This window comes from Lemur catta, chromosome 1 (genome assembly GCF_020740605.2).
Source record: "Lemur catta isolate mLemCat1 chromosome 1, mLemCat1.pri, whole genome shotgun sequence".
NCBI lineage: Eukaryota > Metazoa > Chordata > Mammalia > Primates > Lemuridae > Lemur > Lemur catta.
Genome location: NC_059128.1, coordinates 230,509,567 through 230,523,613, shown reverse-complemented (window position 1 = coordinate 230,523,613; position 14,047 = coordinate 230,509,567). Strand labels below are relative to the sequence as shown.

The 14,047-nt window shown below is 36.5% G+C and overlaps 1 protein-coding gene across 2 annotated transcripts in view; it reads left to right on the top strand.

Annotated features, from left to right (window-relative positions):
• The window catches only part of GRAMD1C (GRAM domain containing 1C), an 87,716-nt gene that overhangs the window by 22,526 nt on the left and 51,143 nt on the right, over positions 1 to 14,047 (top strand). For both annotated transcript variants that reach the window (XM_045540246.1, XM_045540247.1), the window contains one exon: positions 3,497 to 3,581. In XM_045540246.1, the coding sequence (XP_045396202.1) occupies positions 3,497 to 3,581 (85 nt within the window). The remainder of the gene's footprint in view (positions 1 to 3,496; positions 3,582 to 14,047) is intronic.

Sequence of the window (14,047 nt, the reverse complement as noted above, 5' to 3'; positions counted from 1 at the left end):
AGGGTTGTCTTCTTTCAGAGAGGATTTTCATATATATATATTTATATCTGTCAAGCAATCTGGGGTTATCCTATTCCATTTTTAAGGATTAAGATGATTTGAAGCTGGGCTCTCGTATTTATGTTGTTGACCTCTGATATTATTCTGTTGTTCATAGAGAACACACTTTAAATGGTATCAGTCCTTTGAAATTTTTTTGAACTTGTTTTGTAGCCTAGCATATATATGTTCTGTTCTGGAGAATGTTTCACATGTGCTTGAAAAAAATGTGTATTCTGCAGTTGTTGGATAGAGTGTTTTATAAATGCCAGTTAGGTGTACTTGGTAGATAATGTTGTTCAAGTCTTCTATATCCTTTATGATTTTCTATCAATTATTAAGAATGAGATACTGGTGTCTTCAACTTATGTTAAATCATCTCTTCTTTCAATTCTGTCAGTTTTGCTTCATGCATTTTGGGGCTCTGTTGTTAGTTGTGTATGCATTTATGATGGTTGTATCTTCCCAATATATTGACTCTTTTATCATTATGAAGTCCATCTCCTAGTCTAGTAATATTTCTTATAAAGTATATTTCTGCTGACAGTAATATAGCCACTCAAATTCTCTTATGATTACTGTTTGTGTGGTATATCTTTTCCTCATCCTTTTACTTTCACCCTTTTTGTGTTTTTGCAACTACAGTGTGTGTCTCTTGTAGACAATGTATAGTTGGTTCTATTTTTATCCAGTTTGACAATTTCTGTGTTTAGTTCATTTATATTTAATATGGTTATAATATGTTTGGATTTACAAATAGCCACTTTGCTATATATTTTCTGTGTTTCATATCTCTTTTGTTCTTCTCTTCCCCCTTCTTTATGTGTCAAATAAATATTTTTTAGGGTACAACTTTAATTCCTTTTGATTAAAAAAATATTTCTGAGGTTTTTTAGTGATTGTGTAATAGATGACAGTGTATATCTTCTCACAGTACACTTCAGATTTCTACTAATTTAATTTTGCTAAAATATTAAACCTTTGGTCCAACCTAACTCTGTTACCTCTCATAAACACAGCAATACAGTGATATAATTATTGCTTTGTGGACTCATATCTTTAAAAGATGTTGAGAGAGAAATGAGAAAATAGATTTATATAGTCTTTTATATATACACATGTATTTATACTTCTGGTGCTCTTCATTTCTTCTTGTGAATTTGAGTTACCATATGATGTCATTTCCTTGCAGCTGGTAGGACTTCCTTTAGTATTTTTTAAATTTTTAGATTTTTTATGAGACAATGTCTTGCGTTGTTGCCTGAGCTAGAGTGTAGTGGCATCATCATAGTTCACTGCAACCTCAAACTCCTAGACTCAAGTGATGCTTCTGCCTTGGCCTCCCAAGTAGCTGTCACTACAGGCGTACACCACCATGCCTGGCTAATTTATTCTACTTTTTGTAGAGATGGGGTCTTGCTATGTTGCTCAGGCTAGTCTTTAATTCCTGGCCTCAAACAATCCTCCAGCCTTGGCTTCCCAAACTGCTAGGATTACAGACGCAAGCCACTGTGCCTGGCCTCCTTTAGTATTCTTATAAAGCACATCTACTCTCTCCCTTGTTCGTGATGAGAAGTCACCTGTTGTTCACTTGTATACGATGTCATTTTTTTATTGCTACTTTCAAGATTTCTCCTTTGTCTTCCAACAACTTAACTATTTTGTGTCTAAGCGTAACTCTCTATGTGTTTGGCCTACTTGGGATTCATTGAGTTTCTGTGATCTATAGGTTAATGTTTTTAATCAAATTTGGAAAGTTTTGACTATTACTTCTTCAAATGTTTTTCTGCATTCCCCTTTTTCCTTCCGATACTCCCATTACATGTATTTTGGTTCACTTGATGTTGTCCCACAGGTCTCTGAGAGTCTGCTCATTTTCTTCAATCTTTTTCCTTTTTCTTCTTCAAATTTGATACTTTCTACTGATCTGTCTTTAAGTTCACAAATTCTTTCTCTGCCATTTTAAATTTGCTTTCAAGCCTCTCTAGTGGAGTTTTTTATTTCAGTGATTATAGTTTTCAACTCCAGAATGTCCATTTATTTAAAAAATATTTTTTTAAATCTATTAGTTTATATTCTCCACTTATTGAGTCATTGTTATCATACTTTTCTTTAGTTCTTTAAGCATGGTTTTCTTTAGTTCTTTGAACATATTTATAATAATTGTTTTAGTATCTTTGTCTGCTAAATCCAATCTCTGAGGACCCTCAAAGACTGTTTCTGTTGCCTGTTCTTTTTTCTTTCCTTAGTATGATTCACATTTTCCTGTTTCTTCACGTCTTATAATTTTTATTGCAAATTGGACAATTTAGATAATATATTGTAGCATCTCTGGTTTCTAATTGCTTTCCCCTTGCTGCCAATAGTTGTCATTGCTGATTTTTCTTGGTTGGTTTGCTTAATAACTTGTATAAAGTAAATCTGTGAAATGTTTGTCTTGTCCTGTGACATGTGGGAACTAATATCTTTGCTCAGTTTATTGTTGTTATTATTTTTATTTTGAAAGCTGGATTCCTAAGAGTCACCCCTCGTGTCAGCCAGTGATTGCTCAATGAAGTGCTCAAATACATAGAGCCAATAAGGCTCTTTCCTTCTACTGACAGGTCTATGTGTAGATTGGGGAATATATTCGAAGTACTGGCTGTTTTCAAGTTTGTCCCAGTTTTAATGTTCTCTTGATACGTACTGTGTCTCTAACCAGAAATGAGTAGATAGCCTGGGCTCTCTCTAGTCTGTGCTATACAGCTTCTGTTCAGCCAGGTATACATGGAGAGTTTATCAAGCCTGTTGTGGCTGCCTCTCCTTCAAGATCTCTCTCTTAAGTCTCTTGCTAATCTGCCAATCTCTTTGCTCCCATTGGAGCTATTCCCTCACAATTGCCTGGACAATTGTGGGTTTTACCTTTCACTTCTGAGCATAGATTTTCTGCTTTCCATTCCAAATCAGCTCACCACTGTCTGTCAGCATAGCAGTTAGTTTTCATGGTCTATTTCACCCTTGTAGAACCACTACACTAACTTAACTGGTGGAGGAGGAAGATTAATGGGAACAGGCCCAGGAGAGAGTGCCTCAGTCTTCCAGCATCCTTACTCAAGTTCAGTAGATTTTTTTGAACAGATACTTCTCAGTTTATTGTATGCCTTTAGTCAGTTTACAGTCATTTAATATGATTGTTTTGAACAGTCTTTTTCCAGCTATATATTTGTTTTTGCAGAGAGGACTGACTGCCAAACTCCTTACCTCATCATTCTGAAAGTAGTTTCCTTTGCTTCTTTTTGGTGTTTTTTGAAATATTTATGTGCCCCCTAAATCTATTTTTTTAAAAAAGAAACGTTTATGTGGATTCTTTTGTATAAGAACATGCAAAATATTGCATAGAAAGCATATGATTTTAAATTTGTTTTCTAAGACACTACAATTATAATTAAACAGAAATTTAATCTTTTTATCGTTGCAGACTTCAGGTTCCACCTATAAAGACAGGAATGAGGAATACAAAAGACAGTTCACACATCTACCTGATACAGAGAAGCTGATAGCAGGTAAAAAAGACAGAAATTTGCAAAAAAGTATTTTATTACCTCATTATCAAAATAGGACTGATGAGTGACAGTGTATGTAGAAAATTTAAGCCTTTGTGCTAGACAGAAAATAGTTTTCAAGATAAACAACATTTTATTATTCACAATTAAACAATGTAAAACTAAGTTGTAATTTGGGGATGAGTGATTTCTGACTTATGAGAATATTAAGTACTAAGAAAATAGAACTAAAAAGAAATGATTGGTCACAATTTATTCTGGTGCATGTTTCATATGGTTTCGGAGGGAAAATTTAAACTTGATATTTAATATATATTAACTTTCCCCAGGAAAAATATACTTTTTAGCAGTTATAGAGCAATTTAATAAAATGGTCTAGGGCTAAATCATTATTCGTAAGGATTTTTTTTTTTTGAGACAGAATCTCGCTCTGTTGCCTGGGCTAGAGTGAGTGCCGTGGTGTCAGCCTAGCTCACAGCAACCTCAAACTCCTGGGCTCAAGCGATCCTACTGCCTCAGCCTCCCGAGTAGCTGGGACTACAGGCATGCACCACCATGCCCGGCTAATCTTTTCTATATATATTTTTAGTTGACCAGATAATTTCTTTCTATTTTTAGTAGAGACGAGGTCTCGCTCTTGCTCAGGCTGGTCTCGAACTCCTGACCTCGAGCAATCCACCCGCCTCGGCCTCCCAAAGTGCTAGGATTATAGGTGTGAGCCACCGTGCCTGGCCATGAGGATTTTTTTGAAGCAGGCTTTAAGAGGAAACATTTAGTCTTTTTTTTTTTTTTTACAAAAGTGATTTATTTTCATATAAGTTTAATACAGAGTCAAGAAAATAAAAGTATAGAATTAGGTTTTCATATTAGTACATATTTTAAACATTTACTTATAGGAATTTCTCAGATTTTTGGTACTGTTGGGGACTGTTTAATTCAATGTAACAATTTCTAGGCAGTTTAGCTCAATAAATATCATAACAATGAATTAAAACAATTTTTAAAAACATTGTTCATTGAAAGTAATATATTCTTTTTTGTTTTCTTTTTTTTTTTTTTTGAGACAGAGTCTCGCTGTGTTGCCCGGGCTAGAGTGAGTGCTGTGGCGTCAGCCTTGCTCACAGCAACCTCAGACTCCTGGGCTTAAGTGATCCTCCTGTCTCAGCCTCCCCAGTAGCTGGGACTACAGGCATGCACCACCATGCCCGGCTAATTTTTTCTATATATATATTTTAGTTGGCCAGATAATTTCTCTCTATTTTTTAGTAGAGACGGGGTCTCGCTCTTGCTGAGGCTGGTCTCAAACTCCTGACTTCGAGCAATCCACCCGCCTCGGCCTCCCAGAGTGCTAGGATTATAGGCGTGAGCCACTGCGCCCGGCCCGAAAGTAATATATTCTTATGAGGAAATTTTCAAATACCGTATAAGATCATACAGTGAAAAGTGAATGGTCCTTCCAACCAAGACCACTTTAATGTTCTTCCTAGCAGATAACTATTGTTAGCAATTTCTTATATATATTTCCCCAAAATTTCTGTATATATTTAGGAATATACATGCAAAGAAGAACTTAAATGGGAACAAACTGTGATTATTGGTTTGAATCTTTAGACTTTTTTTTTGAGACAGTGTCTTGCTTTGTTGCCTGGGTTATAGTGCAGTGGCGTCATCATAGTTCATTGAAACCTCAAACTTCTGAGCTTGAGTGATCCTCCTGCCTCAGCCTCCTACGTAGCTGCAACTAGAGGCACACACCACCATGCCTAGCTAACTTTTCTATTTTTTGTAGACACAAAGTCTCATTATGTTGCTCAGGCTGGTCTCGAACTCCTGGCCTCAAGCAACCCTCCTGCCTTGGCCTCCCAAAGTTCTAGGATTACAGGCATGAGCCATGGTGCAAAGCCTAGACTTCTCTTTTATTAGCACTACTTATAGTTCCACTTCATTGTTTTAGTGGCTTCTTAGTGTTCATTTGAATGGTTGTATCGTAATTTATTTAACAAATCCTCTATTGATGGCCATTTTGGTTGCTTCTTGTCTTTTACACTAATGTCACATTGAACCTTCTTGTACATCATTTCTGCCCACATGTTCACACATATTGTAGGACAAATTCCATGAAGTGGAATTGTGAAACAGAAGGTAATGAGCATTTAAAAGTTTTACACTGTTGTTAAGTTACCCTCCAAAGAGGCTGTACCAATTTTCATTCTCATCAACAGTGTATGTTAGTACTTGTTCTGCCACACCTCAAGAACTCTGCTTTATCAGAGTTTGGTAGGTAGAAATGGTGTTTAATCATTGTTTAAATATGTATTTCTTTAACTATGAGGGCGGTTGAACATTCTTTGCCCATTTCTCTAGTAGGCTATGTCTTTTTTGTGTACCAGACATCTTGTTAGATGTTTAAAAAATTAAGTATTTTTTGCATATGTTACAAATGTTTTTTCTCAGTACGCCACTTAAAATTAAATACTTTTCATATAAACCTTTCCTAAATGTATCCTACCCATCACTGCATTCTTAAAAGAAATTAATCTGATTATACAGTGATATATACTATTCATAAAACATTAAAACTATACAGAAAAGTATAAGGAAAAGAGTAAAAATCATTGGTAATCCTACTACCTATATATAATTTTGGTTAATATTTTGTGGCTATCTTTCTAGATGTTTTCCACTATATATAATTGCTTTCAAAAATACACATTTTTGTATTTTTTTCTCACTGCTATAGTAAACCTGTTCAGTATAGGACATTTGGAAAATATAGATATTTCCAAAGTATAAAATTAAAACCACCATAGGCCAGGCACGGTGGCTCACGCCTCTGTAACCCTAGCCCTCTGGGAGGCCGAGGCGGGTGGATCGCTCGAGGTCAGGAGTTCGAGACCAGCCTGAGTGAGATCCCGTCTCTACTAAAAATAGAAATAAATTATCTGGACAACTAAAACTATATATAGAAAAATAGCCAGGCATGGTGGCACATGCCTGTAGTCCCAGCTACTTGGGAAGCTGAGGCAGTAGGATCGCTTGAGCCCAGGAGTCTAAGGTTGCTGTGAGCTAGGCTGACACCACGGCACTCACTCTAGCCAGGGCAACAAAGTGAGACTCTGTCTCAAAAAAAAACAAATTAAAACCACCTGTCATTGCACCATCCAGAAATAATATCAGTCACTCACATAACCATATACATAAAAAAAATAATTGGGATCATTCTGTGCAAATGGCTTTGAGCTCTAGATTTAACCACTATTTTCTTTTTTTTTTTTTTTTTTGAGACAGAGTCTCGCTTTGTTGCCCAGGCTAGAGTGAGTGCCGTGGCGTCAGCCTAGCTCACAGCAACCTCAAACTCCTGAGCTCAAGCGATCCTACTGCCTCAGCCTCCCGAGTAGCTGGGACTACAGGCATGCGCCACCATGCCCGGCTAAGTTTTTCTATATATATTTTAGTTGGCCAGATAATTTCTTTCTGTTTTTTTTTTTTTTTTTTTTTTTAGTAGAGACGGGGTCTCGCTCTTGCTCAGGCTGGTCTCGAACTCCTGACCTCGAGCGATCCACCCGCCTTGGCCTCCCAGAGTGCTAGGATTACAGGCGTGAGCCACCGCGCCTGGCCTCACTATTTTCTAAATTTAATTTAACCTTTCGGTTTTTAAAACAACTCCCTGGCAGTATAAACCTGTAATGTTGTACTTTATAGATTAGTTCAATAAATATTTACGGAGCACTCATTATGTGCCAAACACCATGCTGTTTTTGAAGAACTCAAAGTCTGGTGGGAGATATGTAAATAAATCATTGTTCTTCAGGGTGACATGAACAGCATTAACAAGGTACAGAAGTAGTACAGAGGAAGATATAACTACCATCTTGGAGGAAGACAATTATTTTGATTTTGGGTGTTGATTTTGAGATACCCAAAACACCCAGTATGTATATGTAAAATATTATCTGAAAATAAAGATTTAGTATATATCACAATAGCTTTCTAACTGATCTCTTCCTCAGTCTTGCATGGCTTCAGTCTATACTGTAGCTATAGTGGTTTTTCAAAAATGCAAATATGATCAGATTAAAACCCTTCATGGATGGCATTCCAATGACCTTAGAATAAAGCTCAACCTCCTAACTTACAAAGCCTTTCATAATATGTTAAATATCCTCTCTCACCATAACTTTCAAGTTTCCTTCATTCTCTAGCCCTTCTAACATATAAATTCTTTAGACATGTCAGCTCTTTTTATTTCTAGGCCATTTTACTTTATGCTGACTGAAACTGTTTTCCCTCCTCTATATGTAGTTATCTTTTATTTATATTTTAAATATTTAAATATCGCTTATTTAGGGAAACTTTCATTCTTTATTTCTTTTCTTTTCTTTTCTTTTATTTCTCCACTTTTGAAGGATAAAGGGAAGCTTTTAACTTTAAACTTAACTGGGTTCAGTTCAGGCCTGATATTAAGCTACCACCCACCAGAGTAGCAGTAGTGATTGTTAAAATACTGAAACATTGGCTGGTAAATAGCCATGACTTTAAGCCTCCCTTGTGACTCCTCCCGCCTTGGCTCTCCTGGCCTCTTTTCAAGAATTCCCAGGATCTTCCCATGATCCAGCAACTATAGAATTTATATTTGACTTAGAAAGGTCCCTATAGAACTCCATTTCAGCACTTTCCACTCTGATCCAGTCACCTTCTGCTGTTGTTACTTTAAGTGTCATCTCTGGATAGGTATCCCTGCTATGTGTTCCAATAAGTGCCTGGTGCTTTTTTCTGTCATATATTTACAGAACCATTATCTGTATTTGTTGTAACCCTGACATCTAAGCCAGTATTGGACTTATAATAGGTACTTGAATAATGGATATAATTGTCATTTAAAATCAAGAGACTAGATGAGCTCGACCATGGATAACATGTAGAGTTAAAAGAACACTAAAAGAATCATGGCATCAGTAGAAAAGGAGAATCCAGTAAAAGGTTCAGAAGGAAAAATCAAGGAGTCTATGAAGATCCAGAAGAAAAGAGTATCACAATATTCAAGGGTGCAGAGAGTTGTAAGAATCAGGATATAGTCAACAATGTGAAATGCAGTTGAACTAAATGAAAATGAAAATACAAAATAACAATTTGTGGGATGTAGCTATACACACAGGAAAATTTATAGCATTAAATGCCTATATTAGGAAATAAAATGGAAGTAAAATCAATAACCTAAGTTTACAATCTCATAAAACTATAGAAAGAAGAGGAAATTAAACCTAAAGCAAATAGAAGGAAAGAAATGATAAAGATTAAAGCATAATCCAATGCAACTTGAAACAGAAAAAAATACAGAAAAATCATTGAAACCAAAGCTGATTCTTTGAAAAGATCAACAAACTTGATAAACCAAGATCCTAGTTGACCAAGGAAAAAAGACAGAAAACACAGATTACCAATATCAGGAATGAAAGATGCATCAATGGCCAGGCGTGGTGGCTCATGCCTGTAATACTAGCACTCTGGGAGGCTGAGGCAGGAGGATTGCTTGAACTCAAGAGTTGGAGACCAGCCTGAGCAAGAGTGAGACCCCATCTTTACTGAAAATAGAAAAATTAGTCTGGTGTTGTGGCACATGCCTGTAGTCCTAGCTACTCGGGAAGCTGAGGCAGGAGGATTGCTTGAGCCTAGGAGTTTGAGGTTGCAGTGAGCTATGATGACACTACTGCACTCTACCTAGGGTGACAGAGCAAGATTCTGTCTCAAAAAAAAAACAAGAAAAGAAAAAAAAAGAAAGAGGGATCATTACTACTGAGCTCATGGACATTAAAAGGATAATAAAGCTGGGCCTGGCGGCACATCTGTGGTCCCAGGTACTTGGGAGGCTGAGTTAGGAGTATTGCTTGAGTCTAGGAGTTCAAATCCAGCTTGAGCAACAAAGTGAAACTCCATTTCAAAAAATAATTTAAAAAAGGATAATAAGGAATACTATGAACAATTCTATACCTGTAAATTCAATAACTTAGATAAAATGGACCAATTCTTTTTTTTTTTTTTTTTTTGAGACAGAGTCTCACTCTGTTGCCAGGGCTAGAGTGCCGTGGCATCAGCCTAGCTCACAGCAACCTCAGACTCCTGGGCTCAAGCAATCCTCCTGCCTCAGCCCCCTGAGTAGCTGGGACTATAGGCATGCGCCACCATGCCTGGCTAATTTTTTCTATATATACTTTTAGTTGTCCCTATAATTTCTTTCTATTTTTAGTATAGATGGGGACTCTCTCTTGCTCAGGTTGGTCTCAAACTCCTGACCTTGAGCGATCCACCCACCTCAGTCTCCCAGAGTGCTAGGATTACAGGCATGAGCCACCACGCCCGGCCTTTACAAATAATTTTATTCAACTTTCAAGGAATTGATGGTCCCTAATTATACAATAGGAAAATAGTAAACTTTTTCTAATTTGTTCTTGGAGTTATTTTAACCTTGAAATGAGTTGAGACTGGGTCACGAGGGTGGGAGGGTGGCGGTGGAGGATGTCAGGAGAAGGCACGTATATCAAAGAATATAAATTGTATAGTCTTATGGTTGTCCATTTACATGAATGAAGGACTTAATTGATTAAAAGTTGGAGTGGGTTACCTCTGTTTACATATACCTCATTGTACTCAAGAGGACGCTCTCCTGTCTGTGTGGGAAAGTGGAAAGGAGGCATGTTGACTCATAGAGCCTTCACTTTGTACAGAAAGGAGGAGGCAGATTTCCAAACCCAACCTTAAATGCCAAAATGAGACCTTTGCTCTGGAACACCAATATTTATATTAGGAGCTGTAGCCTTTCGCGGGGCTATGCTAACATTTTACTTTTTTCTTACGTTAGAACTTGGAGGTAAATACTACTGGCACTGTGTTAGGGGAGGTGCTGAGTGTGGCTGACCTCTACCACAGGAAGCTGATATCTGTCCCTATTCTAATCATCCCTCTTTGTACCTGCTGATTCTAAGTGTGCAGTCTTTGCTTACTCTAAGTGTACCGATGTGGGGAAGAATGGCTTTGTCTCTGCTGCAGACTTTACCTGTATGTTTTTTGGGCTCAGCCTTTCTCCACACTCTACTTTTTCCACTGGTATACACTTTGTCTTTCAAAAATTTATCAAAACTTTTATTCTGCTAATGTAGTTATTTTTATACTCACCCCTTATCACTGTTATGAATTTAATTTCTTATATGTCTTCCATGTCACCTCAAAACATTTTTTGAGGAGGGAGAAATAAATACATGTCTAGTATTTCTCTCAACTTGGACTAGAAGTTCTGTGTACTGATTTTTTACTAAAATAACAGAATTCACTCTTCTAAATTTGTTTATCCCTCTGAAAGTGTTCAGCTTGGGAGACTATATACTTTTTTAGTGACGTCATTGCTCACTTTTTTTTTTTTTTTTTTGAGACAGAGTCTCGCTCTATCACCCTGGCCAGAGTGCCATGGCATCAGCCTACCTCACAGCAACCTCAAACTCCTGGGCTCAAGCAATCCTTCTGCCTCAGCCTTCCGAGTAGCTGGGACTACAGGCATGTGCCTCCATGCCCGGCTAATTTTTTTCTATATATATTTTTAGATGTCCATATAACTTCTTTCTATTTTTAGTAGAGATGGGGTCTCGCTGTTTCTCAGGCTGGTCTCGAACTCCTGACCTCGAGCGATCCACCCGCCTCTGCCTCCCAGAGTGCTAGGATGACAGGCGTGAGCCACCGCGCCCGGCCACATTTTTTAATTTCTCTGATTACCTAAGTGAACAAGGTGGATGTACAAGCTGGATAATGTTGAATTGGGGAAATATAAATAAATACAAAATCTCCTACCAACTCAGAAAATCGCTCCACAAAAGTAGAAGAGGAAGAAAACAGATTATTATTGATTAAGCATTAAACCAGAATGTAATGTGTATCATAGGCATTCTGCAAAAGAGATAGTAAAGACGGAAAGAAATATATAGCCAAACAGATACAACCCATTACATATAAGTTCTAAAGAACGATAACTCGTCCTCAAATAAGAGGACCTGACATCACCATTTGTCACACATATGGTGTGAGTTCATCCAGAATTGACCTGGTAATTGGGGTGACCATCAGTGTTAATTAATTGGCTTAATCTAAAGGAAAAATAAGCTCAGATCTTTATGACAAGAGGTAGTTTTGCAATTTAGAGCAAGGCACTCACCAAAGTTAGGCTCCTACATTCTTAGAGAAATTGGGAGATTGGGGAGTTAATTCCCTTGATATTTACATTTCAGAGAGATGGCTCTCAGGTCCTTAAGAAAACATCGGACCATTGTAAAACTGACAGAAGGCCTATATAAACTTTTAAAAAGATTCACATACATCTCAAAAGAGCAGAGTAAGAATTTACAAGTTTTCTAAAGAAAATGCTCTAAGAAAACGAAGGAGAGATGTCTGTTTCCTTTTTTACATCAGGGAAAATTAATTTTTTTCTTTTTCAATTTGCATTTAATCTTACAGTTGTTTCAGGTAAAAAGAAAACAAAATAACAAAAAACAACACAAAGTATAAACAACAGAATGGTTGTAATTTAATTATTAAATCTGAAAGCAACTCTAAAAATGTTCCAAAGCATCTTTTTTATTTTTGTAATCAATGTCAGCATTATTGGGCTCCCAAAGATGACTGATGCTAGAAAGGAATACTTTGGGATATGTATTTCCTGACATGATTGTTTAAAAAAACACATTCTCTTAATTTATTGTCACTTCCCTATGGGTAGATATGCCTATATTCTTGGTTAAAACACCATAGTACATCTTGTTCTTGTAAATACATATATTCTACTTATTGTGCAAGCTTACTCTAGAAGTATATGGTACTGATTCACTCCATCTGTATTCTCATAGCACTTTGTTCTGTACCCCTTGTTATATTTTAGTTACTAAAATACCTGTTTAGGAGTTATGTATGGGTCATTCACTTGTACCAAAATTGATTGTGTTAAATAGCTAGTAAGTTGATGTTAATGTGTGCATCAAAGGGACCTAAGTTACTTGGTTGATTTCTTTAATTTTAACTCTAACTTTCTAGTAACTTATTATAAAGTTATAAAATCCATAAAACAATTTTTATTAGATTATTTTCTTATTCCATTCTAAATGAATCAGATTTTTAATATGATTCAAATCAGGTAGAATACTGTATCCTGAAATGCTGATTATTATTATGGCACATGTTTGTTTATGGGTAGGTAAATTGGGAGCAAAAAAGAGAGTAAAATCCCTTGGCTTTTTTAAAAAAAATGTTCTATTTCTTACACAGGACACATTGCCAGGAAGCATTTTTAAAAAAATCAATTTTACTGAGGTATAAATTTCTTATGATAAAACACACCCATTTTAGGGACACCATTTTTAAAACAACTGAAAAAAGTCTGCCAATGTGTATCAAATAGTCTTCAGTTAAAATAATCCAGGTGGTTATTATAGCTTTGTATATAGTTAATGTAAAAAAACAATGCAGTGGTTCTCAAACTGTCAAAGGGTGGTTCACAGACTAGCAACACTGGCATCACCTGAGAGTTTGTTAGACATGCAGACTCTTGACCTCACCCCAGACCTATTTAATTCAAAACTCCTGGGCGAGAGGCCTTGGAATCTGTGTTTTAATAAGTCTGCCAGGTATTTCTGATCAGAAGTTTGAGAAGCACTCAATTGATGAAATGTTTTGGTAGTTTAGAAAAAAATTTGAGGAACCCTCAAGGTGACCTTTAGCCTAACTCTGTTTTAAAGATGCGTACTAGTTAATGAGTAACTTAATCTGCTTAATTATTTACTAGGAATTTTTGTTTTATGGCATCTCAGTTTTGTTTTGCTGAAGGAAGCATTGTGAAACACTGAATTACTTTGCTCAGTTTTTAGTGTTTGCTTAGACATTTAGCATGACTAAATCTATGTAACAGTTACCTAAAATTGCTAATTACTTTATAGAGTTTTAAATTTAGCAGTTAAGCTAAATCGCCTCACAGCAGCCCTTTATGTCTTGCTTCACAGATAATTTGACAATATGGTTTATACTAGCCACAGAGCCAGATCTTAACCATGGAAGCATGGTGTTATGGTGTTGACTTGTTTCGTAGGCAGATTCTTGATTTGCTGGATTTCAGTGATGAGGTAGAGAGGATCAACTTTGAAACTGATTTAAAATGTATACAGTTTTCTGAGTCATCTTTGACCCCTCCCTTGTTCAGCATCTAATCAGGCACCAATTCTCTATGAGTACTACTGCCTAAATACCTCTGAATCTAACTACTCTGTCTCTTAATATTGTCACCTCCTAGTCTGAGCCATCATCAACTTTTCCCTGGACTTCCAGCTGATTTATCAGAATCTATTCTCAATGTGAATAAAGTGGTCTTTAATAATACACATCCCATCCTGTCCCTTCCACATAAAACTCATCAGTGGCTTCTCATGAAGTCCATAGTC